Source organism: Amblyomma mixtum, chromosome 6, assembly GCF_055824585.1.
Source record: "Amblyomma mixtum isolate Tamu chromosome 6, ASM5582458v1, whole genome shotgun sequence".
NCBI lineage: Eukaryota > Metazoa > Arthropoda > Arachnida > Ixodida > Ixodidae > Amblyomma > Amblyomma mixtum.
In genome coordinates, this window is record NC_143017.1 from 21,815,122 (window position 1) to 21,839,874 (window position 24,753).

Consider the following 24,753-nt stretch of genomic DNA (forward strand, 5'->3'; position numbering starts at 1 on the left):
GCTCGCTCTCGTGCTAGAGCAGCAGAAAGAGCGACTTCAACAGGAGAGTGAGCGTCGCTGCTACCAGAAGTCTCGGAGACACCATACGAGGTTAGTGCGACAAAAGCGTTTTTGACGACAAAGCTTATTCTTTTGAGGCATGACACTCGCGAAATGCATTCGCTCCGAAAAGAAGAGAAATACCTCTTGACGATTACTTTTTCGGAGACTAATCTGAACCTACGATTCAAGCGCTAAGGGAGAAGCGCTTTGCCTTTCACCAAACGAGAACTATGGTTTTTATCACTCGAGCACATAGGGCAGTCAAAAAGATGTGACAGCCAGAGGTCTAAGTGCTGTGCAGTGCTGCATGACAAAAATCTAGGGCACAAATTTGTGTTCTGTGTAATGAGCTCCGAATATATTAATTCTCCTAGGAATGTGCGCTTTGGCGAACTGCTTTACTTTTATTAAACTATTTAGAGTTTGCTATTCATTATTAACATGAAACCCAGCTGCTTTTTCAGTTGTATTATCCTCAGAAAGCGAAAGCGTCGGAAAATTGAATATTAAAAATACGGATGAAAGGCTAACGAAGTCGCTTCAAAGATGAATACGCCGGCTGATTGCTCAGTCCATAATCAGAATGTCAGCCATTTCTATTTAGTCATAACTACTCAGTCAGTCCTAAATGAAAGATGGCATTTTACCCATATTCCTCAAGAGGGAAGTATAAAACAATTATATCTTAGTTGTACTCAGCCATGAGGCAAAAATGTGAAAGGTAGCGAAAAGCGTTCAAATTAAATTGAGAACAATGAACCGAGCTAAGGCAAGGGAAATGATTGTTGTAACGTCAAGAGGCAGGAAGAGAGAAAAGTTGGTCAGGGAGAAAATGCGGGTTAAAGACATCCTAGTCGAAATCAAGAAGAAGAATTGGGCTTCGGCAGGGCATGCAATGCCAAGCAGTGTAACCGATGGTCCTTTAGGGTAACTCACTGCATTCCAAGGGAAGACAAGCGTTGCAGTGGGCGGCAGAAAGTTTGGGAGGTGGATGATTTCTGTAGCTCTGCTAAAGGTGCACTAAGTCTTATAGTGACACACACGCATCGCTGAAACAGTCACTCCTCTTCCTCCCTTTTTGCGAGTGATTGCGCCAGCGTTATGTCTTTGTCACTCTTTACGACTGGGTTAGTATCCCTTGAGAGGTTTGCGTAAGGAGGAATTTTTTATGAAAGTTCATACTGAGCATGTATGGTCGCTTCTGTATAATTGGCCTGGACAGTATGTAAATTATGATTAAATTTAGTGGCAGTCCTTCCTGCAGGTTTTGTTAAGTAAGACTTTAGAATATATGAATGCTCAACAAATAAGCGAAGAAAGATTATCAGGCTGCTTCAGAGAATTGCTAAAAATATAGTCTACAGCAGTACACCGCATAACTTGGTAACAAGTTATATATTGAATGAAATACAAATGCTAAATTTGTTTTCTAGCCTGGACAGCAAATAAAGCCAGATGAAAGTTAGCGGCAGTCCCATCTGCATGTCTGTTAGGACTTCAGAATGTATGATTGTTGTTCGACTAATAGGCATAGGATTAACTGGCTGCTCCAGCGAATTGCTAAATATATCGCCTACAGCAGTACGCTGCATACCTTGCAAACGAGTTATAATTGAATGAAATACAAATGTGCAATGCGTACCAGTCGCACCGTTACATTGTTGTTTGTTAGAGGTACTACAAATGTGAGTATAAAACTTCAGTTATAAAAACAAGAAATGCAGAGCCAAACCGAATAACACTGCACGCCGAGAATTTATACCAATCATCGTAAAAGAATTAGACACTGCAATTTTCTATTTACGTTTCATACTAGCTATTACACTAAATCTGAACATCATAACCATCTTGACGGAAGCCAGAAAAGAGTCTAAAAGCTGCTGCCTTTCATCTGTGATCTCGAGTAGACACTTATAATTGTATCAATTGTGCCAAATGCAGACACCTATGGATGATTGAGATTTCTTTGTATTTTACCATGCTTCTCTATTTCCATGTGCACATATGATACTGGAGTTTTTGTTGATTAATTTGAACCTGCATTACTTGGACACTTGTAATGTATATATTTCTTACTGCCTCAAGTTTTTCATATATTCGTTGTTATTGGGAGACCAGATTTCCGATCTGTATGTTTCCGTTGCCTGGAGTCGTTATGTATATCCTCCCTCCTTTAGCTTGCACTAGTGTGTCAAGCTCACTTTTTTTTTCGGAAATATGTAAGTACGTCACTTCGCAGCACTGCCGTTAGCCCTCAAGAACTGCGTGCTTCAGTGTGCAGTGAATTTAGACGAGGAAAAATGCTTGAAATAAAGTAACAGTAATAATTTTAAAAACTACAGCATCGATGCGAGACTGTGGGACAATCTACAAGCTATGCTATTACTGCTTATCGTCCTTACTGGTCCTTTTATTTTTTCAAGCCGGCATTTTTTTCGAGCGCATATCTTGCGTTCCTTAAAGCACAGCGGCCTTCGCCACTGTTCTATTCACTCGGCCCTTCAGCTTAGCACGGATCTTCTTGTCATAAAGGATACCTGAACCATTTGTTTCCTTTCTTATAAGGTGCGTGAGTTCGACCGGTGGCTTATGTTGGCGTTTCTCTTCATAAATTCTGAAACCACATGAATTGCGTTACTATATTTATTATCATGTCGTATAGACTGAGTTCTCCTAGAACTCAAGCGATGTACAGGGGTAGTCAAAAAATCCCAGGCCGCTCCGAACAGCCGCGGAGCGGCTGCTCTCCGCTATCGGGGCGCTGTTATCGCACGCGTGTCTCGCCGCGCTCGGGTTGCGAGGGTATCCGCTGAGAGGAGGTGACGCTCACTCTCTCTCTCGCTCTCCATGATAACAAAGCAGTGAAAAAGACAGTGAGGCGCGCGCCTTCACGCCTTCGCTGTTGAAGATTTCCGCACTCGGCTGCGCTGCAGCGCGTCGCGGAGCAGACGACCATTTGCGCAAAGTGACGCGCGCTGGCAGCCGTATTTAAATGGACTTCGCCTGCTTCTCCCAACTTCTCGGCTTCCTGGCATACGATATAAGGCATTTACCTTCACCTAAGCTCTGTTGCGGCTCTCTGAGCACTCCTTTGAGTTGTGACGTGCTATATTTAAAGCATTCTTGTTCAACTTTCTGGAAATTTAGTACACTCGAATACGATTTCAGGACGCATTCTCTGCCTGAAATTCTCAAGGGTTTTTATTGCTCCGTTATTGCCATGTTGAGTCTTGTATTAATGAGTAGGTTTAATGCTTTCGCGCAGGTAAAGCAGGTAGAGTCGGTCGTGTGTTGGGGAGTTAGCACGTGTTGCTGAAGCTTTGGCGAGTATTTCATGCAATGCTATGCAGTATGCTCCAGCTAAGAGGTTTACGTTTCCGGCACTTGCACTCCTCCCTCGGCGCTCGCGAATTCGTAGCGAGAATGAGTATTTTGTCACAATGTCAGAATATAAGCGCCCAACGCGTGGGTTTCACGACATGCCGTCATATATGGGCAATCAAAATTGTAGAGATTCAGCCAGATATTCTTGCACCGTTCCTTCGATTTCAGGCACCGCGCTGCTCTTAGACGCGCCAATATACTCGTCAACTCTGGATAGGCGTAAAGTCGGCATCTGTGATTATGTGCTTGTACTCGGATGTGTTTGTGGTTGGCTTGCCGGACTGCTGTCCACTTTGCGTTCAAAGATGTTGCGTTCGGCTTCGGAAAAAGAGCGAATCATTTCGCGTCTGGGCACTTGTACGCATCTCTACTATATACGCGCGGTGTCCCTGTCAGGGAATTTTTTTGATTCTGCGTCCTCACTGTTTCATTCAGGAGCGCAGAAATGGTAGGAATTTAATATGTTTAGCCAAATATCATATACGAAAATAAGCTGTTTCTTTGACAAACTTCCAGTTTTTTATTCTTCAACGGCGGACTCCAGCTGTATCTGTCGTGGAGCTCGTACTGTAAGCCGACTGTCTCCGCCGTTGACGCAGTATCTGGCCTTGCGTGCTCAGCTGTAGTGGAACTAAATTGCTCATGAAATCTGTGTAGCTATACTCCATCCGCAGCCATCGTCCGGCGAGCTGTTCATAGCGTCAATTCATTTCAGAGGTAAAAAAATGTTGTTGAACAGTATTTACACGTATAACGTCCGCGACCACTTATAATTATAGAATAGAACCAAGATGGCAACGAAATATGATGAACCAGGATGTGCTACCCGCGTGCTGATGGAATTGTCTTGTGATGGAAATGGCAGTTGGTGCTGAAAATTCAATTATGTTCGCTGGCGTCAAATATATGTAAATAAAATCTTCAATCGCAACAGAGCTTAGGTGAAGGTAAATGCATTATATCGTATGCCAGGAAGCCGAGAAGTTGGGAGAAGCAGGCGAAGTCCATTTAAATACGGCCGCCAGCGCGCGTCACTTTGCGCAAAAGGTCGTCTGCTCCGCGACGCGCTGCACCGCAGCCGAGTGCGGAAATCTCGAACAGCGAAGGCGTGAAGGCGCGCGCCTCACTATCTTTTTCACTGCTTTGTTATCATGGAGCGCGAGAGAGAGAGGGAGCGTCACCTCCTCTCAGCGGATACCCTCGCAACCCGAGCGCGGCGAGACACGCGTGCGATAACAGCGCCCCGATAGCGGAGAGCAGCCGCTCCGCGGCTGTTCGGAGCGGCCTGGGATTTTTTGACTACCCCTGTACATGAATTCTGTCTGTATCAGTTCTGCCAACTCGCAAACTATGCTCATGCAAAGCTTTCCTTCAGGTCTCCAGCTTTGCTTCTACGCTTTCCTAGGTCCTCGCATGCCCTGCAGCCTATAAAATACTGCTTACACCTGGTTTTAATTTGCTCTGGGTTTTTATGCAGAAACATGTTTGGTGCCTTCATTTGTTTTTTATTGTTGATTCCTTTCTTCTATCACGATTTCGCGTCAATGTGTGTATTCTCTTAGAAACTAGACTTCTTCCCATGTCCCAAAACATTGTTTAGCACGCCTTGGATCTCGCTTGCGCTACTTCCTCCTTGCTCTCTCATTCACCTTCGTGTAGAGCTGCACGTCGGCTGTTGCCTGTGTGGTATCAAGCCTTCTCGAGCCAAGGTGTTCTTTTAGGGTGCGTTCCATTACTCCCGAGTAGACGTCTACTTAGGCGTCTTGCCGGACAGCCGCCATTTTGAGACGCGTTCCATTTTTCACGAAGCCGTCCATGAAGACTGCTTCGCCGAAGTCCACATCGATGCAGGCTAACTTCCTGTCTAGAGATGGTGGAGCAGTTGGTACAGTCAGAGCTGAGCGAGCCGTGCTCTTGGCGTGCACTGGAGCCCGGAGACGCACCATCTTTCAAGTGCGAGTCATTCTGTTAAGTTGATTTTTATAAGAACTGGCGGAAAATAAAGCAGTCTTTGTGGACCTACGATTATATGTGTGAATCGCGTGAGAGGAAATCGTGCGGGTGAGATCGTCTGCTATGCAGGTGAAATCGTCTGCTGAAGCGGTAGCGATGAACGCTCCATTATTGCAGAAAAAAATAAGAACTAGCAAACTACTATGTGCGCGTTTTTAACTTGTGTTATTAAGATTGTTTAAGAACATAGGAGTGCAACTATTCGCAAATGTTAGATCAGTTTGTATGCCGCAAGGCTGCGTTTGAAGTAGACACGTTCCAATATGTAGACATGTAGACAGCTTCCTAGACGTCACACTAGACGTCTTGGCGGACGACTGGAGAATTAGAACGCACCCTTATTCGTGCGTGAGCCGACCACCACATCAGCAGTTTTCTTTGTCTTCTCAGGTGCTCCTTGATGCTTCTCACGGGAATTCATAGAGCGGCTGAATACACGCGCTTCTTGCCCATCACTCCCGCTCGTCTTCTCATTCTGTAGACGATTTTCCACTTCAAAGAATTCTTCGGTTCAAAGAAACGCAGCTTGAACAACCTGAAGCCCCTGTTGTCTTCTGTGTTGCATTCCTTCTGCTCTTTCTTGTATCTGGTGTCCTCATGATTATAAGGTACATCAGCAACTTCCTATGCTTAGACCCCTGCAACATGGTCAGCTGGGGGACTGTACCACTATTCACTTCTCTGATCTGTTTCCGGCTGTGGAGGAAGTAAAGTTTTTCTCACCACCCGTCATTCATTATCTCGACAACATACAAATTACCTTGTTTCCTAGCATAGCCGCTTTTACAGCTCGCATATAGTTACATTTTGTCCTCTTTGTCAAACAGGCTGTTGTCTCTATACGTACAGCTAGGGCTAGAAGTCACTTTATCCCCCCCCCCTCCCCGCCACCCATCAAATTTCTGAACCATGCCGTGTTGCATAAAGCCAAGCGATGCACTCCTGGTGTCGAGAACGGTGCAGTCAATCGCGACACCAGTGTAGCACGATTTCGGAACTTGAAGGGGGTTCAGAGACTTTGGATCCTGACGTACGCATTTAAAGATACGACCATCATGACCATCATTAAACTGCAGGTCAAAGGCGTCTCCCATTCACCTCCAATTAACCATGTCCTGCTCCAGCTATGGTCACTCATCTTTGAAAACTTCTTTATCTAATTTGCCCACCTTGCTTTCTGCCGTTCCCTGCGACGGCATCTTTTTCTTACAATCCACTCTGTTACACCAAGGGACCATCGATATTCTTCCCTTTGTATTACAGGCCCGGCTCAAGCAGAATGTTGATATCAGTAAGGACATAATTAACTCGTAAATTTTCTCTGACTCACTCTACCCTCTTCGTGTCTCTTCAAGCCAAACCTATCATTTTTCTTTCCATAGCCTCAGTTTGCTGCCCTCAATTCAAGTTCAAGCTTCTCCTTTCGCTTCCAGATTTCTGCTTGTTCTCCCCGACCGGTAAGGATGGGAGGGCTCGGACAAAAACTGAAAACATTGCGGAAAAGAGGTTGTAGTTTTTTTTTCGCGAGGTACGGAAGGTTGGAACAAACTGGCCATATTCTGATATGGTCATTAATACACAGGGTCATAGATGGCTCTGTCAAAAACACGCGAAAAGGTTCGCTTCATTTTATTTTACGCTCATGTTTGAAAATTACGGCTGGCTTAGTTGTAAGTTAATAGGAGAGGCTTAAACGACTACGACAGGAAGCATTTGCCTGCTCTATTCTCTTAACCTGCCTTGATGCTTACAACTCTACCCGACGTGGCCCAATGAAGATACTTGAAATGTTGAGCGGTTTCTTTCTGCATGAGATAGCGACTTTAGTGCGATAAAAATGATAAACCTTGAAATTTAAGTCAGCTGCTATTACCTTTCTTCTTGGGGAAAAACACAGCACACTCCTAAGACAAGGACTAAGAAAGACAAGACGATACAGCGCTGACTTCAACTGATTATTTTATTGTAGAGCGACATATATATATACATGTATATTCGGAAAGTGGCCGGGAAGACATGGGTAACAGCTGCTTTCTTGCCCACTTTTCGAAAATATAATATATGTCGCTCCACAATAAAATAATCAGTTGAAGTCACCACTGTATCGTCTTTTCATTCTTCGTCCTTGTCTGAGCAGTGCGCTCTGTTTTTCCCCAAGATGAGCTACCAACTAGCCCGCTCTTCCACCCTTGCATATTGCCTTTCTGCCGCTTATCTTTGCATAGAAAGATTTACAGGCTCAAACAAAAAACGCCTTCTTTTTCGCAGCAGGCATTGCTATGACACTTCGGCTTTTCACTTACAGACCAATTCATAACCGGAAACTCTCAAACATGGGGTGATCTACACAAAAAAAGAGAGCAGTTGCCTCAGAGAACAGTTTCCAGAATGGTAAAGTGAACATACAGTACATGATTGTTCTTTATGCACCTGATCACACCTTTCGCAATCTTAGCTTCTTGCAGCGTCACTAAGTTTATGACTGCAGACAAATGCAAGTGCGTCGGAGCCGAAACCCATCGATTTGACAAGGAATAATGCCGGTTTAGGACCACCCATATGCATCTCTCAAGGTCCTCGAGCCGCCGCGGTGGCTGAGTGGTTATTGCGCTTGGTTGCTGACCTGAAAGACGTGGATTCGATCCCAGCCGCGGCGTTTGAATTTGGATGTAGGCGAAATACTAGAGACCTGTGTACTGTGCGATGTCAGTGCATGTTAAAGAACCCCAGCTGGGCGAGTTTACAGGAGCCTTCACTACTGCGTCCCTCATAGCCTGAATCGGTTTGGGATGTTGAACCCCTGAAACTAAACCAAGTTACTCAAATTACTCAACTATAAAGCAAACTCATTATCAGTCACATGCCCTACAATATTCTTTATAATTTCTGTAGATATATGGTATACAATTTTCTTGTGATCATAAGTATCCACGTTACTGTAAAGAATTACCCCCGACGTATGAAACAACATTCTTCACTCTAACTCCGTGCACTTTGGTCCCGCATCAGGGGATGATTAAGCGAAGATGCAAGGCGTATGGTACATGTATAAGCTTAGCTAATCTACATAGCTGTCATAACTGGCCACGATTAGTCAACTGCCAAGTGAATGCCATGATACCTTAAGATTGTCAGCCTTCAAAGCACCAGGGCTTCCATCTTGTATCTGTTCTAAGGAACAAAGCTGCGACACTTGGGGAGATCAATAAAGGCAGTGCCTCGTCATATTTGTTCTGGAACTTTGGAGCAATTCCTTCACCAGAACGATTGCCTTGTTTGTAAGTTCCGTTCCTATCTTTCGTGCTGCCATATTTCGACAGTGCACTCCCAGATGTTAGCATTTAGTTGCACGGGGCTTTGGGGCCACGGTAGCCAGAAGTCCCTGAAGCGCCGCTTTGTACGGTGGCCACCGCTGGTACCTGCAGGTTTGAGTAACGCGTTCATTCTTGTTCTCGCCGTGACTGTGATTACAAGGGTATCTCCCACCGACACCGCACGAAAGGAAACGACCTTCCTTTGGAAGGCAAAGCAGCAGGCAGCATTGAATAAATTAGAACAAGAATTCATTGAGATACGTTGTTTTCAAACTTCGTCCCTAACTGGCAAATAATTTTACGGAGATTTTTGTTTCGAGTATTTTCCCCATGATTGCAATATTTTTGGTAAAACTCTTTCCTTGCATGTTTTCTTCCAACATCCCAAGTTTACGGAAATTCTACATCCCTAACTTCAAGGCAGAAACTTTGAGGCGGAAACGTGAAGTAATTTTGAAAAGAAAACAAGAAATATGCGCACAGATTTTCAGCTTCAGCCACTGCGTACAACCCTGTGTCCAGGCTACCGCAATGACATACACGGTGTCCCAGATTGCATGCATTTTCAGCGCCCGTAATCGTGTTGCGGGTGCCGCCAAGCAGCGTGCCTGAGCCACAGTAACAGCCGAAATCCGACCAGACGCCCTTTAGAGCCAGCAGAGTGGCGACGCGTGCCCGTGCCATAGATTAAATAATGCATCGGAGCCGGCCCTAAATGTTTCAGACACCGGCGCAAGCTCAGACAGCAGCTCCGGGCGTCTTAGCGCGGCCTACGCTGCGAAGCGCTGGCGGTTGCCGACGGTTCCGGCGAAAGACGCGTCCGTGCGCTGGGCTCTCACGTGCACCGTGCAGCCGAAGAACCTCATTCGGCATTCCCGCTTTCGTCTCGAGCTAATTTACGGTTCAGCCCACGGCGTTAATTAGATCCAATAACGTTGTTTTCCATCTACCGACAAAGTATTTTTTCGGCTGCTTGTTTAGCGCACTGCGACTACGTCATTGTAGTCGCAGCTATATAGCGCGTCCTCGCCATGTTCCAGCTCTTGTGCGGCTATGCAATTGTGTGCAGGGCGTACCACAGCCCGAAAGCTCGATAAGGGCCGTCTGTAAGGTGCAGAAACGATACGCCTTATCACAAAGTTTTTATCAGCGGCTGCTTGACGCTAGCTGGCAAGGATATACAGACGACAGAGATAACGCCGCTTGCTTCGAAAGTGCGTTTAATGGCCGAACAGAGTATGAATGTTCGATTCGGCTAAGATAGAATGAGCGAAGTCTTCATCCTACGCTCATGTTTTCGCTTTGTCTTCGCCTTCCTTTTTTTTTTATCATAACTCGTCTAAACATGTCAGTTATCAGTGCTTTGTCGCCAGCACAAAGTAAGCAGGTATAATGAAACGAATACTTACGAGAATATTGTGAGAAAAAGAGCGCACAAAGAATTGATGCTTGTGTTGTGCCTGTAATATTCGCCTCATGATAGGATAAAGTGCCCTGAAGAGAGAAGTACGTGAAAGTTGTATCTTGGCAATACTGCCGTCATGAAAAACTTTGAGACTAATGAAACGCTTGAAAAGGATTTGTGAGCAGCACATCGAAGGATGGAAGGGAAATTGATAGGTTGAATGTTAAGAAGCAGGCGAGGGCCAGAGTGGGTTTAAGAAACAAACGCGAGTCAGTGATATCCTAGTTGAAACTGTGAATGGGAAATGGGCATGGGTGGGGCGAACGCAGTGCTTGGGAAGGGCGTTGGCCGTCAGTTATGTTTTGCGCATGTACTGTGGAACGCAGATAAACGATAGTCACTTAAGGTAATAGAATGGGCTGGTTTGGTCATGTTTTTGATGGGGCTAGCGTGACTTCATCCCCCAGGTGAACCCCCGCATGACCCGCATGACCTGCCGACGATAGATGAGAAGAAAGGAAACCAAATTAAATGATAATAGATCACCCCAACATCCGTACTAGTTGTCTTTTTCTGCGGCTACAGCAGTCGTATAGCCTTACCTAACAGAACACGCATCTCTGGAAATACGGCCGACTCAGTGGAAAAAAAATTACTACAGCAAATCTTACCGGCTTGTATTATTTAGCGAAAGCTGATTGGCCTTGGTGGTCGAGAGGTCTGCAGTGGCAGGCCTATTTAGACGTTTCAAAGGCGACCGCCTGGTTAGTGTGGTTTAGAGTCCCATTTTGATTCTAGAAGTGTGTGATGAGAGGCTAGTTGGTAAGACATACTGAAGACACAAAACTACGCAGGAAACAGGACACAGGACTACGCTCGTCCTGTCTGCTTCTTTTCTGTGTCCTGTTTCCTGCGTAGTTTTGTGTCTTCAGTACCCATTTTGATGTTTCTGCCCTCTGATCCATACTCGGCCTTCCTCCGCTTGGGGCCTTCGATTCGATCGCGTTCCAGGCATAATTCACGGACTCCATGACTAGACATGTACATACATAAACTCGATGAGCTTCACGATGCATGTTAGTAATATTGCGGCTGCCGTAGTAGTTGAGGGGGATCTAACCGGAAAATGATCTCGGGAAATGAAACAAACTAAAAATTTTGTGAAGATCACTTGGATTTGTGCGGTGGAAATCCGATAGCATTCTTCTCTCGCTCGGCAATATATTCCAATTCTGATTATGTTCCATTTCCGACTACGCAACTACTCAGATTATGTAGCATTCGTAGGTCACGGTGAATCCTCATACCAATTCCGACGCAGCAGTTTTAACGATGCGCCACTGCACAGGCAGGGGTCTCTTTCAAACACAGTTAACGTTTGGGTTTGCTATACCCCGGGTGCTCTTCTGAGTACTGCGAGAAGTAAGAGCTCGCGTAAGCCACATTTTTGCATAGATAGTACTTGATGAGGCTGGCTATTCTGCACGTAGGCCTGCTGTTGTCCGAGTCATTTCCTTCTTAGTCGTTTTCATTCTTTCTGAGTCATTCTCCGTCCGACGTCTGCTTCATCTCCCCGACAAGTGGACAGAAGGAGGGGGAGAAGGGATGAGGACGGTAGGCAGATGAAAAGTGGAGAGAGGGAAATCCGCTAAATGCCAGCTACCATGATTGCCACGTGCATGCTTCATACAGACGCCGTCGCCGACACCACCGTACAGTTTTCTCCTTCATAACTTTCCTAATGCTGCCACACTAAAGGACCCACCGGACGGTTGCAAGCGTATAACGTGAACGCTTGCGCGTTAGGTGTGGTTCAAAAGCGAAGATTCTGTATAGTGCTCTGGACAAAACTAGTTCTTTCTTCTCTAATAGTTGGGTACGTCTACTCCAAAACCGCATCGTCTTGTGAACCGTGACCCTCAAACTGGCTTTCTTAAGCTGCAGCAGACGGCCGCAGCAGCGTCCTCGCGCTCTGCCAAGTTCGTCGAGCGATCGATGCGGTTACACACCGTGTTATTACCTATAGTTTGATATAAGTCAAGAAGAAAGTGGCTTATTCCCGACAAAGGACCTCCTCCCAGCCAATGGCGACGGCCCCTTCTCATGAACCTGCTAGCGTGACAATGCAGGGAATGGCACACCAAAGGGATAGTCCGCTCCCGGCATTGTCAACTTCTCCATACATAGCCACGCTACTCGCTCAAGAGAGTTCATGAGTACCGACCGACGCCATTGGCTGGAAGGAGGTCATTTTTCTGGGAAAAGTAGCATCTTCTTGACTGGATTCAGACTATAGTGTACGGTATCTTGGCGTGGTGCCCAGGTCTGTCGCTGTCGGCGCGAAAGTGAAGAACGAGCTAAGAGCTATCGCTCGAAAAACATTAACATATTTCAAGACAGGATATTTACTGATTGTGAAGAGATGGAAAGGACACGAACCTTCTGAAACAATCCGCCTTCCAAAGCAGAGCGCGAGAATCGGGCTGTTAAACACGGGGGGTGTTAGGCTGCGGGTAGGGAGTTATCTCTGTTGCACGAGCACACGTATGGAATGTCATCTTGGTTTCGGACCTTATCTACAAAACGCGATTGTTGCATTGTGCAACGAATAAGTACAGGCGATCCATATAATTTTTGTGACTTTTGTGTGGAGGAAATTTGTTTCTCCGTCAGGAGTCTGGTGAAGCTGGTCATAACGCTTGTTTGTTCATCAGCTTGTTTCAAGGTCTTTATTTTTGAAAACAGTAAACGATTCCTTCATCGTGCCTGTGCTTAACAGACACCTAAGGGCCCATTTGCCTATTCTCTTTGCGCCCACTGGTCATAGCCTTGAAGGGACTTTGTGGGCGTTTCTTGTGCAAGTTGCTGACGCACTACATTTCCTCACTGTACGTTTTTCCTTAGAATACGTATGCGGTCTCTCCTCGCGATGAACTTATTTCCTGGCAGACTGCTCAGCTTGTGGAAGATCCGCGTGATAGATCGCCACGCTAAATCGCTACGTTCATCGAAGTATCTGTTCAGAGAGCAGTGGGCCTTAGGGTGGAGGTATATGCTGATCAAGATCGAGCAGCAGTCCGGCTGCCTTGAGTCAGTGCATGTGTGTCTCCACGAATTTTGATGTGCGGGTGCAGCGACGGCAGGACGCTGGTGTGACTGTGTATGACGGGTTCGCGGGATGCAGCCTGGTTAAGGAAACCAAGGAGCCTGTCAGTGTTTTTGTGCTTCCATGCACATAACTGAATAAACCGCTGCTGCGCACAACAAAGACACAGACTAAGGACGTAAGGAAGAGTACGTGTTTAGTCCGTGGCTTTGTTGTGCGCAGTAACAGATATTCAGTCATGAGCTTGGGCCGATTAGCCCACTTGCTGCTCTATTGTTTCAACGCAATAAAGAAAAATATTGGAGGACACTTAGGCTTCGCCTTTAAGAGCGGAACGGGAGAGCGCGTTTCAGCTCTGCCAGGGAGTCCAGGGAAGTGCTTCCACGGAGTCCAGGCGTCACACCCGTTCGGCGCGACACCTTGCCCGTTGAAAAATTCGCTCGGAGTCGCTAGGAGGTCTCCTCAAGGCAGCCCATCCGGCACCCGAGGAGATCGCAAACAGGTAGCAGTGACCCTGCTCCCTCAATTCGCCGTTCAGCGTCTCCGTTGTGGTTTTAGAAGAAAGGAACGGCGCAGTAACTGTCTCCCACATCGGTGCACACGTCAACCACGATGTGAGGGAAGGGAGAAAGTTTGAAGTGAAAGAGAAAAAACAGAAAGAGAGGCCGTAATGGAGGTCTGCGCCTCCGCTGGCGTCGCATACGTTGACCACAACAGCACACACACGCGTACATATCACAGGCGCTTGGCAAGTATGGGTTCCATGACATCGCAGTGGTTGGCATCCGCACAAAACATGACGCACATAGATCCGGTCACCGCTGCCAGCCCGTCTAACACTCAAAGAAGTCTCGAAGGGTTGCACCTACGCTGCCACCCGCCGGGGCGAAACCGTCTTGTTATGACCGGGCTCCGCGTTCAGACCAGTGCAGGTCTTCAAAGGTCTTGTCTACCGATCTTCCAATTTCAAATCCACAACCCCGGTGTGGTGTCAGCGCACGTTAAAAGAACCTCACGTCTTCGCAATTGCCTAAGCCCTCTACTACGGCTCCACTCACAGCCTGAGTAGGTTTGGAACGTTGAACTTCAAAATCCAAACTAAAACTGAACACGGTCATAAGACCACCCCTCGTACCACAGCGCAAGTTATTCGCATTTACTTCCACATCTACAACATAGATGGCGCTGCGTTACCACAGCTGATGGCAGGCAATTGAAACGCTCTACAGAGTAGAACGCGACTGATATCGGGTCCCGTTTCAAAATTAGCGTACTGATAATTACTGACGTACGCATCAGTACAGAAAGCCACTTAACGAAGTCACAGACCACAACGCATTCACTATGTCCACTTTTATTCAGTTCGAACGAACGAGGCTTTGTAGCGTGCTCTGTGCGTGCTCGCCTTGCAGTCTGGAAGTACTGGTTTCCAGTCTCCGTATTTCCACTAGTTCTTTCTATTTGGTGGTTCTCTTGTTGCTTCGACACACGAACAGCGGTTTTTCTGCGACACAACCTCCTTAACATTGTCGCGTTAAAAAACTGCGGCGATGCCGTAGTGGTCTAGTACAGCGGCCAGCGAAGCTGATCTGCTCGCACCGTCGTGGATACGAATCCCATTCACGGCCATACAGTGTTTTATTCATTCATCACGTGATCGGTCAACGTGACACTCGGATATCACTTTTGTGCTTAACCTCTCCGGTAGCGATATCCATACTGTTCCAGCCTCCCAGCTCCTACGGTATTGATGGATGTTCAAATTTTGCCCTGCATTTTGATTTGCCCTTGAAGGTAACACGAAACCTCTGAGGTCATCGCTGTCACGAACAAACAAGAAAATTCCTGACATCCGGCGGAGAGGTTTGGTGCATCGATATCGATACTGTCGCAGCCTCTCAGCTCTTCACTGGTTGGTGGATTGATCCTGGGAGAATACGTGGCACTTCTGATGTCACCACTGTTTCGACCAATCAGAGAGTTTCTTGACGTCCGGTGGGTTTTGGTGAGACGGCAGCTCTAATTCTATCGCTTTAGAAGTGGGCATTCCGGGGCCCGTGATGTTGCGCTTGAGCAGAGCTACGGATGCTATGGCTGTGCTTTGTATCGCCACTCTGTCTCGTCTCATGTGCTTTGTGGCGCCTTATATATGGAAGTGTAGCGCGCTTGCCAAAGACGGTATCTTGTAAAGAGATTCAGTTTCACAAGAAACAAAGCACGATTTGTTGACTGGTGAACACGTGTATCAGTGCCTCCTACACTTCAACGACCGGAGCCTGGACGACACCCATTTATAAAATGGATCTACAACCTGTCCACAAAACATTTCCGGCAAAGTGTTGCTGGTCCGGACTCCCTTTCTCTTTCTTTTATGTTGTTTTATATTTTCTGAGAGGAGCATTATGTCATCTTTCCGCGAACTTATTGCGAGCATTCCCAGACACCCTTAAAGAATTTGGTGTAGCGGTCTTGGTCTCAAAGGAGATGCCCTCGACTCAGCGTGGCAAGCTGAGCCAGAAGCTAGCTACCAAGTGACAAGAGGTTTTTTGGTCGTTTGGTGCCCAGCTATCGCCGTTCGCCATCCAGAGAATGGGTCAGAGCCAAAGGTTCACAAATAGAACAAAGTTTATTCAGCAAAGAGACGGTACTGAGGAATTTACAGTCACTCTTACGAACACATACAACGTGATTTACAATAAAATGCAACTCGTGCAAAGTAAAATTCGAGAGGGGCTATAATACAACAAAAGTCTTGCGCCTGAAGAGCACTGATACAAGAGAGAGACAAACAGACAAACAAACAAACAAACAAACAAACAAACAAACAAACAAACACAACACAGTTTGTTTACCGGGCACTGGGACAGTGCGGCGAATGAAGGATAAGGACAAAGCCGGCCCGCAGGCTGGCGCAGGCTGCCTCGCTGGTCCGTGGGCGGGCGAGTCAGTAAGTCCACGGGCGCGCTTCTCTGAAGCCAGAACGGCGGCTCGTGCTGGCTGACAGCCGTGAACGCTATTCATATATAGCCGCGCTCCGCGTCTGTTCGTTCTTCGCGCCAAGGCAAGCGCGAACACAAAGTATTAACTATACAATTTCCTTCTCGTTCTCACGCCGGGCGCACGTCCCCATTCGTCAGGCGCGGAGACCGGCTTCCAGAAACTTCCAGTTCCTTTTTGCGACACGCAACCGCCGGCGCGCGAGTGAAGGAGAGAGGGAATCACTCGCCACGCTCAAGGCTACGCCCTCTCCTTCGGAAATTAGTAGAATTTACTCAAACCCTCTCGAATAATTGATGGCGCCCGCGGAAATGATTTCTTTGGCGCCACGCCGGCAAGCGTGGTGGCGACGGTTAGGTGCTCTCCGGGATTTCTTCCTCCACTTTTCTAAAGGCACTAGCTGGGGAGATCATTTCCGAGCAGGGCCAATTTTCGGAACATGCGCCGGATTTTGTTACAAAATCAAGAAGGGTAAAAGGCTTGCATTTTTTCTCAGTAACCACAGACTACAATGTTTGCAACAATTTGTTTTTCGTGATTATTTTCCTGCCGAATTTTCCGCGGCGCGTACTAGCAGATTCCAGCTGAAGCGAGAGCGCAGCGAGCGACAGAGCCAATGACGAAGGCTGAACAACACGAATAATAAATCGAACGTAAGAAGAATTGTTTTTGTCCCGCCCCCTTTCCGGGCGAAAACACGAATAGATTCCACAGAAAAAGCGAGCCTGTTCGGGCTATTCATTTTTGCTAACAAATGGCTTGGCCCATGTGTCCTTGACATCAGATGCTGATTGTTTTTATCATGCAATGGAGTAAATATCTTCACTTATCTGTGCAGACAAGGGGACACAGGTGAGCATGGCGTGGAACGGAACGTGCTGGATCACAGCTCTGTCGCTGATCCTGTCAACGCTGCGCGTGTGCCTGGCATATCCGAGCGGCGCCCCTGCATTCGCCTGTCGCGACATGCTTCCTTCACACAAGGGGTCCAAACAACTCAACGGGAGTGACTCCCCTTACCATCTGGTCCAAGAGAACGTGGCGTTCCAGCCTAACGACGTCATAATGGGTACTTGACAAAAGGCTTTTCCTCGGTTACAGTTCGAGCAGTCTTAGTTAACCATCAGCAATGTTCAGATGCAATTGCTGCGAGCGTTCTTTGCTCTTCAGCAGGGTACGCTGTTCGAAAGTCAGAATGTCACTGTAGAAACAGCATACGGGCCACAACTTGCATTCGCTTGAAAGAGAGCAAACAGCCCCAATTGTCTCTTGAAGAGTAAAATCTCACGGACGAAAGTCCTGTTAGTAAATTGGATAAAACAGGACAGACGATGAAAGCGCTTGTGTTTTCTTGTCTTTTTTACTGCGTTGTCTTTTTGCGTAGTTTCTAAAAGATGCTGTACCAACTAGCTGAAATGCCGATATAATTCCTGTTGGTAAGTCGTGCAAGAAGTGAAAATCGCGTTACCGCGATTATAAACGCGGAAAGGGCAAAATACGCAATGAATGAGCAGCTAGAGCAGTAGTGACATCTGTTGGAGTCACACCACGCATTTCAAACCATATATGGCCACTTTCAACGCCAGCCAATGGTCCCCGTGCGAAGTAATGCTGCGAAAGCTGCTTCATATAGTCTGTCTGCATAGGAACTTTCTCTAACATCTTAATTCAGAACTATTGTCTTAGCCAAAAGTTACCAGGCAACGAAGTTTATTTCTCAGCCGTATAGTGGAGCTTTTACGGCAACCCTAAAGATCAAAAGGCATCGATAGGTGAGGACTAGGGTTTTGCTTACCTCACAGAGATTAGGAGCTGAAGGAGTGCCATCGGTGCTCTGGTACTTTTTTTTTAACAAATGCTGCAGGCCCTAAGTGGGCCCTAGCAGGAGGGGCGAAAAGAATACAACATTGTGAATACAAATTCATCGCGCGAAACATACGTTAGCAAAACACAATGAGACATGTTAAACTTTTTCAAGAAAACATACATAAATGCAAAACATGACTATGAGGTAGACGCCAACAATTTGTCAATAGAGTCAATAGACATGACGACATCAGAAGGCAGCTTGTTCCATTCCCGAATTGTACGTGGGTAAAAGGAATACTGAAAGGCATTAATTTTAGCTTGATATGAAGTTAAAGAATGTGCACGATGATGTCTTGTGGGACGAATTGTAAGCGGCGCAAGGTTTGAGTTGAGTTGAGCGGGAGAGAAAGGTGAACGGACTGTAGTTCGTCCAACACTGCTAAGCAATATTTTTCTGAGTACATATTTGATCGTCCGTAGATTATTTTTCTACTTTCTTTGCGCTCTTCTATTCTTTCTTGGTGTTGATGTTTAGGTTTTATGTATTTCTTTCTAGCATTTTCATTTTCATGTATTTTTCTGTGCTTGCCGTTTAAATTTTCTCTAATCTTGAAAGTAAACGCAGTTCATTGATCAAAGACCAAATGGTCTCTATAGTCGAAGTGTTTTTAAGCCATTTTTAATACTTCAGCTCAAACCACAGCGCCTGATTGACTGTTTAACTCCCTAGATGTATTCTACCAAACCGGTGCCACTTACTACTTGAAATAAACTTCAAGGCTTCATGATAAACAAAAGCTTAAACATGCTCAAACACCAAGCCGGCACATTTTTCTTTTCGATCTTTCCGTTACGTGCTTGCGGTTAGTGGGCCTGTCATTCTATCTCTTGCACTGTTGCTTAGGCATCGTCACCCACTACGCCTTACAGAATGCACGGAATGTCAGGCTTTGCTTCACTGCGCTTTTTATTTCAATTCTCATTCTTTTTCTCAACAGCAGTTCCACAGAGGTCGAAACAGCTAATGTGGTCCCCACGTTTCGAATTCTATACCAGTTCATCAATTTCGCACTTCTCTGAAACCAAAAAACAAGCAATGCATTGTCATTGAAATACCATTACTAAACGGGCGCATGTTGACGCTGTCTTGTAGTTCTCATGGTTGCCGTAATGAGCAAACTGGCATTAATCCACCGAGATACAAATTATCCAGTATTGAACATTAGTGAGTCGGATGCTCACCGAGAGTCTGAGAAAACCGACTTCCCTTTTGCCGTTCTTGTGTGCCGTGCAGTGACCCTGTACTCAGAAGGCACGAACTTCATGGGCTTCATGGTGAAAGCTCTCGATGTGCACGGCAACCCAGTGGGCCAGTTTGAACGCGGTGCAGTTTACAAGTCCCTCGGGCGAGGCTGCTCTGCCGTCACGCACGTGAACAAGAAACCGAAGACGACCGTGAACATGCGGTGGAAAGCCCCCGCCAGCATGGCTGGAGAAGTGCACTTCAAGTGAGTTCGCTCAAACTGCTGTCAGGAGAACGTCTGTTTCAGTCAAGGCTCTCTTACTTTTGACAATGAGAAGAAGTCTGGACGTCTGCTAGTTGCTCTCGCTCTTTTTCGTTGCTCAGTTCGTCTTGGCGCACAAAAAAGGGATATATTGAAGCGAAAAGCTTCACTAGACTCGTCAACACCGCGCTTCGCGTGAGCCGGAGGCCAGATTTGCCACTTCTGCGCTTGCGCGAATCCGAGCGACATCACGCGCAACGCAGGTGGCCGCCGACTCCGTAATAATAAAAAAAAGAATAAAAATCAGCACAGAAACGAGAAGAAAAAGAAATGAAAGAAATAAAATATCAGAAATAAAAAAAACAAATAAAAGACAAACAGCGCGCCAGGAAACTCTGATATTATGGTGACACCCGAACCGCGCCGTAAGGGCCTTAAAGAAAATGAAATGACATGAAAATTGGTTTCAAGGGAAGGAAATGCTTGTGTCTCATATCTTGGTGCGCACCCGAAAGGAATGGACCCCCCAGTACATGTCTCTAAAGCAACCTTCTAAGACAGCACCGTATTCACTACACGCGCGTCTCCCCCTCTGCCTCCGTACTGGCAGTCTGTGGACAGCCGAACGCCTCCACCGTTATCGTGGTGCTCCCAGTGCATTGTGCGCCAACTGCGACAACCATGACGTCAAACCTAGCGTAACTGAACCTTTTCGCTTGTATATCCAGGCTTAACCACAGCTAAGCCAGTGCCAATTTTTTTACTTCCTTACCGAGCTTCATTTATGTCACGGCGTGGTACAGGTACGGTTCTGCCATTGCTTTTTTTCCCCTCGTTCGTTAATTCCTCTTAAAATATATCTGCGCTTAAAAGACACGGACTGAAAGATAGAGACACACACACTCAGCGGTGGACTTACAACTGAATTTTTATTCGGGAAACACTGCTCTTTATACACACCAGCAGCTGATAAAAATGGAAGATGGTAACACCCAGATGATAAAAATGGACAAACTGTCTCGTCACATGTCCAGTCCTACCTTCCTTTTTGCAAAAATGCCCTTTCCTTTGATAGTAGTGAAAGGGACGTGCTACTCACGCATGCAACCCCACTGTCCGCTATGCTCATGGCTTCAATTATTTCACGCGCCGTTTGGTCACGGTTCCTACTTACTATCTTCGTCTCGTTATAGGAAGGTACACATTTACACTCTTGACAATGAACAACCAAATTCCCATCGCCTTTCCGTTCCATGTTCTTCCGATGTTCACGGAGTCACTCATTCAAACATCGCCCCGTTTGGCCTACGTATGCTTTGCCACATGTCAGCGGCAACCTGTATACCACTCCTTCTGCGCATGCGACCATGGGGACTTGGTGTTTCTTTTTACACCCCTTAGCTTTTCTTTCTGAGTACGTTACTATTTTGCATAAGTTTTCCAATTTGTCCGGGGTTGAAAAAACGACCCTAGTTTTTACTTTCGAAGCAATTCTTTTAAGATTATGGGACACCCCATCAATGTACGGAATCACCGCCGTTTTCTCCTTTTGTTTTTCTCCCTCCTTGCTAGGCACCGTACCCTTTTTGCCAAATTTCCTGAGCAGGCTTTTTGCCACCGACACCAAAACCTGATCCGGATAACCTGCTTCCTTTAGCCTCACCACCTGCTGCTCAAAACTTTCTTTGACTAATTCTGGGCAAGATTTCTTCAACGCATTTTGAAAACATAACTTCACGATTGCCCTCTTCACTAATTTCGAATGTGCAGAGCTGAACGGAAGCAATCATCCGGGTGTTACCATCTTCCATTTTTATCAGCTGCTGGTGTGTATAAAGAGCAGTGTTTCCTGAATAAATAAAAATTCAGTTGTAAGTCCGGCGCTGAGTGTGTGTGTCTCTATCTTTCAGTCCGTGTCTTTTAAGCGCAGGTATATTTCAATATGGTAAACCAACTCGCCCAACAAACCACTCTGTTAATTCCTCCTGCGTTTTTTCCTCGTAAGTGCTGCTGGCGCGTTCTCGTGCCTCCGACCTCTAATACTGGTTATCGTGTTTCACGCATACCGCGATGTTGAGAGTTAAAAAGTAAGAACAAAGAGGGGCGATGACGGTAAGCTTCTGATGTATGCCGCGCCTCCCACTTGGAGCACAGGATAAAAGAGGAGTTTCTCTTGCGGCGGTTTGTCGCCGGCACGGGTGAGCGATACCGACACCAAGAGGGCACGCTACAGGGAAGCGTAAGGAAATCGCTTGATTGTGACGGCTGGAGCTCTTCATTTAGCGAGTCTTTTGAAATACTTTTAGGGCTGTGTGTTTAAATGATTATGCCTGACAACGAGTATAACAAGTTTTCGACCAGAAGGCGGTGAGGGTCCTTTTAAGAAACCTGTAAATGTCACCGGAGGCGAGTCCACTTTTTCTGCGATAAGTGAGAACTCACTTGTACTTCGCGCTCGGAGAAAAAAGATTGCTGAGGAAATTAGGAGTGAGTAAATGCGTTAACTACCCACCCCATTGGTGGACAATGCGCCACCTGCACACATCGCGTATGAGTACGCAGGTTATCCGGCTGAGGGCAAGGACAAGACACATGCTCAGGACCGAACGACGAATCGTCCCGCATGTGCCGTTATTGATGTACTCGCATACTTATTACCCTTTGCCACCTGCGACAGGAAGAAAAGATTTTTTTTAAAGTCTACCTGGGGTGCACGTGGGTCTCTGTCACTTTAAACCGAAAGAGCCCAGCGTTCCCTAACTCTGTTGCTTACTATTACTAAGAACAACAATATTGCTAATATTTGGCTATTTCCTGCATATCTTGAAATAAAGTAAGACCAAGATAGAACGCTGCAAGCAGTGTCCGAAATCGTAACTTTTTTTCTGGTCATTCCACAGCTGTGCTGCGGCTGTAACTGCTTCCGTCTTTGCTCTCAGATGCCGATTTCTGGAGCGAAAAATCGATTAAAAAATTTTCCCTCTTCGTCGTTTACACTTGAGAAGTCAGGAAAAAGAAATAACTTTGCGATCATTGTATCGTAGTGAATGGTAGGGTATTCTAACCTCGGTTACCTGTGCATGCACACACAAAAAAAACTGCCCGCAGTTTGCCATCAAAAACAACCGGTGTTTACGGTATCTGAATTTCATATTTGGCTCTTTCTACCTCATAGGAGCTCCATTGTCACTGAAAATATCAACTGTGTCATTAGAACGCGGCAGTCTATCGATAGAGGCCAACTTGAATTTGTCTCCAGTGTCCCTTTAGAGGGTGTGATCGAGATGGGTGCTCCAGTTGCCCTTGTAAGTTCTCCTTGTGGAGGCTGCGGGAAGCGTGGGCGTTTCTTTTGTCGGAAGCCTTTAACACTATTCAGCCTTTTTCTGTTTTTTTTTTCTGGCTTTTTCAGGGCCACCGTTGTCCAGAACTACCGCTTAATCTACCGGGACGTGATGAGCAAGACCAAGAGTTAACTCTCCAAGCACTGGAATGTAGAGCACAATAAACTTCTAAGAAATCAATTGTACAAAGAATATTTTTATTCCGCCGCATAACCTTGAACGATAGAAAGCATAACATACAAAGTATATCCCCAAGAAAACATCTTAAAATTTAGCTTTGTGGGGCGTTGTTGTTTGGGGAAGGGCATAACAGGGAAGGAATAAGTTAAATCCCCTCTTGCCGAGACGAAACGACTAAACAACACAACATTGAAACTTTCTTATGCGGAAGAAATAACGCACCAAAGCCGTGGTTATTATATAAACGCAGTTTACATAGTACGCACAGCGAAGGAAACCACTTCAGGTTATTGCACAAAAGTGCCAATTGAAAACTAAGCGATGCGTAACCATTCAGTTCTACCATCTTATCCTTCTAAGTTGACCTTCATTCACTATTTCTTGTTAAATAATGAACTCCAAGCCAAGCTGCTGTTGAAACGAGTAGGCATCATCTCGCATCATTCGAAGGTAAAAAAAAAAGCTTAACAAAGGGCACACAACTAAGGAGCTTACGTTACTGCGAAAGAAAATGCAAGAACAGTCGTTTGAATGTGTTATGAGCAAAGGCTGTGTGAAGAGAGATGGCACAAAAAAGGCACCGCGCAGAGTGCCCACTGTTCAAACAGCACGAAGGTGCCGCAGTTTGCTTATGAAAGCCAAAACTGAATTTCGATACTGCGCTAGCGATGTAATTAGGCTTTAGACATCTGACATTCTCTGCCTCTCAATATAGTATAACGCCCTATGCTCTTTCGCGAGCGGTCAGCTGCTCTCTTCATCGCAGGTGTGTTACTTCCTTCGTGTCTCATCTTAGTTTGCAGCTGTGCTGAAAACAAACTCCATAGCCCGTATTATTTTCGCATTGTGCTACTCTTGATTTTTTCTCAATTAAACAAGTCAGATTAATTTTATCATTGCATCCCCACTCTGAATACCTGAGCTGTCTGAGTGACACTCTTCTTTCCTTGCCAGGAAACTGAAATGGTCAGTTGAATAAAAATTCCACAAAGTTGACTTCTTTATAACGCTGTACCATTAAAGAGTGATGCAGGATTAATCGTTTTAGTTAAGCAGGAAACCTTTTACCCTTTTATTGCCCTCTCAGAAAATATTAAAAGAACATAAAGAAACAAAGAGCAGCAACACTTTGCCGTGCGCCGATTCAAGATAAATGAAGAGGAGCTAAATGCTCAAAAGAAAAAAATCAATTTCAAGGGAACAGCAGAGCAGTAACAAACAAGAGTTTTCGTTTATAACTTCCACTTTAGGCTTCCTATTGATATCCTTGACACACGTTATTGTCGTAGCCGTGTACCAACCACGTACGGTGAATAAGCCGGTCTTTTTCGATTTCAAGAAAGCGTGCTCCACTATCTGGCTTCCATGAAACTTGCGTTCGTACTAATGAGCGATGTAAATATATATCTAACGGAAGCTGATTACAATACATGCGAACTTAAAACCTTCCTCTCGTCTTATGCTTGCTACAACTACATAACTCTCCCTACAAAGGTGACTTCGTAGATGTGTGCATAACCAATCAGGCGCCCCCAGAGTCGCTAGCGGATGTGCTAACTCCTGATATTAGCGACCACCTGCTTGTATATGCTTTATTCTCGTAAAAAAAAGAGAGAACTTAACGCGATGCTGCACATAATCACAGAAACATAAATGA

The 24,753-nt window shown here is 45.9% G+C and overlaps 1 protein-coding gene across 1 annotated transcript; it reads left to right on the top strand.

Moving 5' to 3' along the window:
• On the top strand, positions 1 to 23,073 carry LOC149338404 (putative defense protein). Its single transcript, XM_089550313.1, has 4 exons — positions 1 to 90; positions 17,100 to 17,330; positions 19,365 to 19,578; positions 22,985 to 23,073. Exons 2-4 carry the CDS (start codon positions 17,120 to 17,122, stop codon positions 23,046 to 23,048), a joined length of 489 nt encoding a protein of 162 aa, XP_089406439.1. The 5' UTR covers positions 1 to 90; positions 17,100 to 17,119; the 3' UTR covers positions 23,049 to 23,073.
• The last annotated feature ends 1,680 nt before the right edge of the window (positions 23,074 to 24,753 follow it).

What these genes read in the sequence shown, in the direction of transcription:
- LOC149338404 (XM_089550313.1), top strand. Translation starts at nt 17,120, where the DNA reads ATGGCGTGGAACGGAACGTGCTGGATCACAGCTCTGTCGCTGATCCTG. An exon ending in GCCTAACGACGTCATAATGG is followed by an intron (nt 17,331 to 19,364) that starts GTACTTGACAAA and finishes TGTGCCGTGCAG; the next exon opens with TGACCCTGTACTCAGAAGGC. An exon ending in GCTGGAGAAGTGCACTTCAA is followed by an intron (nt 19,579 to 22,984) that starts GTGAGTTCGCTC and finishes TGGCTTTTTCAG; the next exon opens with GGCCACCGTTGTCCAGAACT.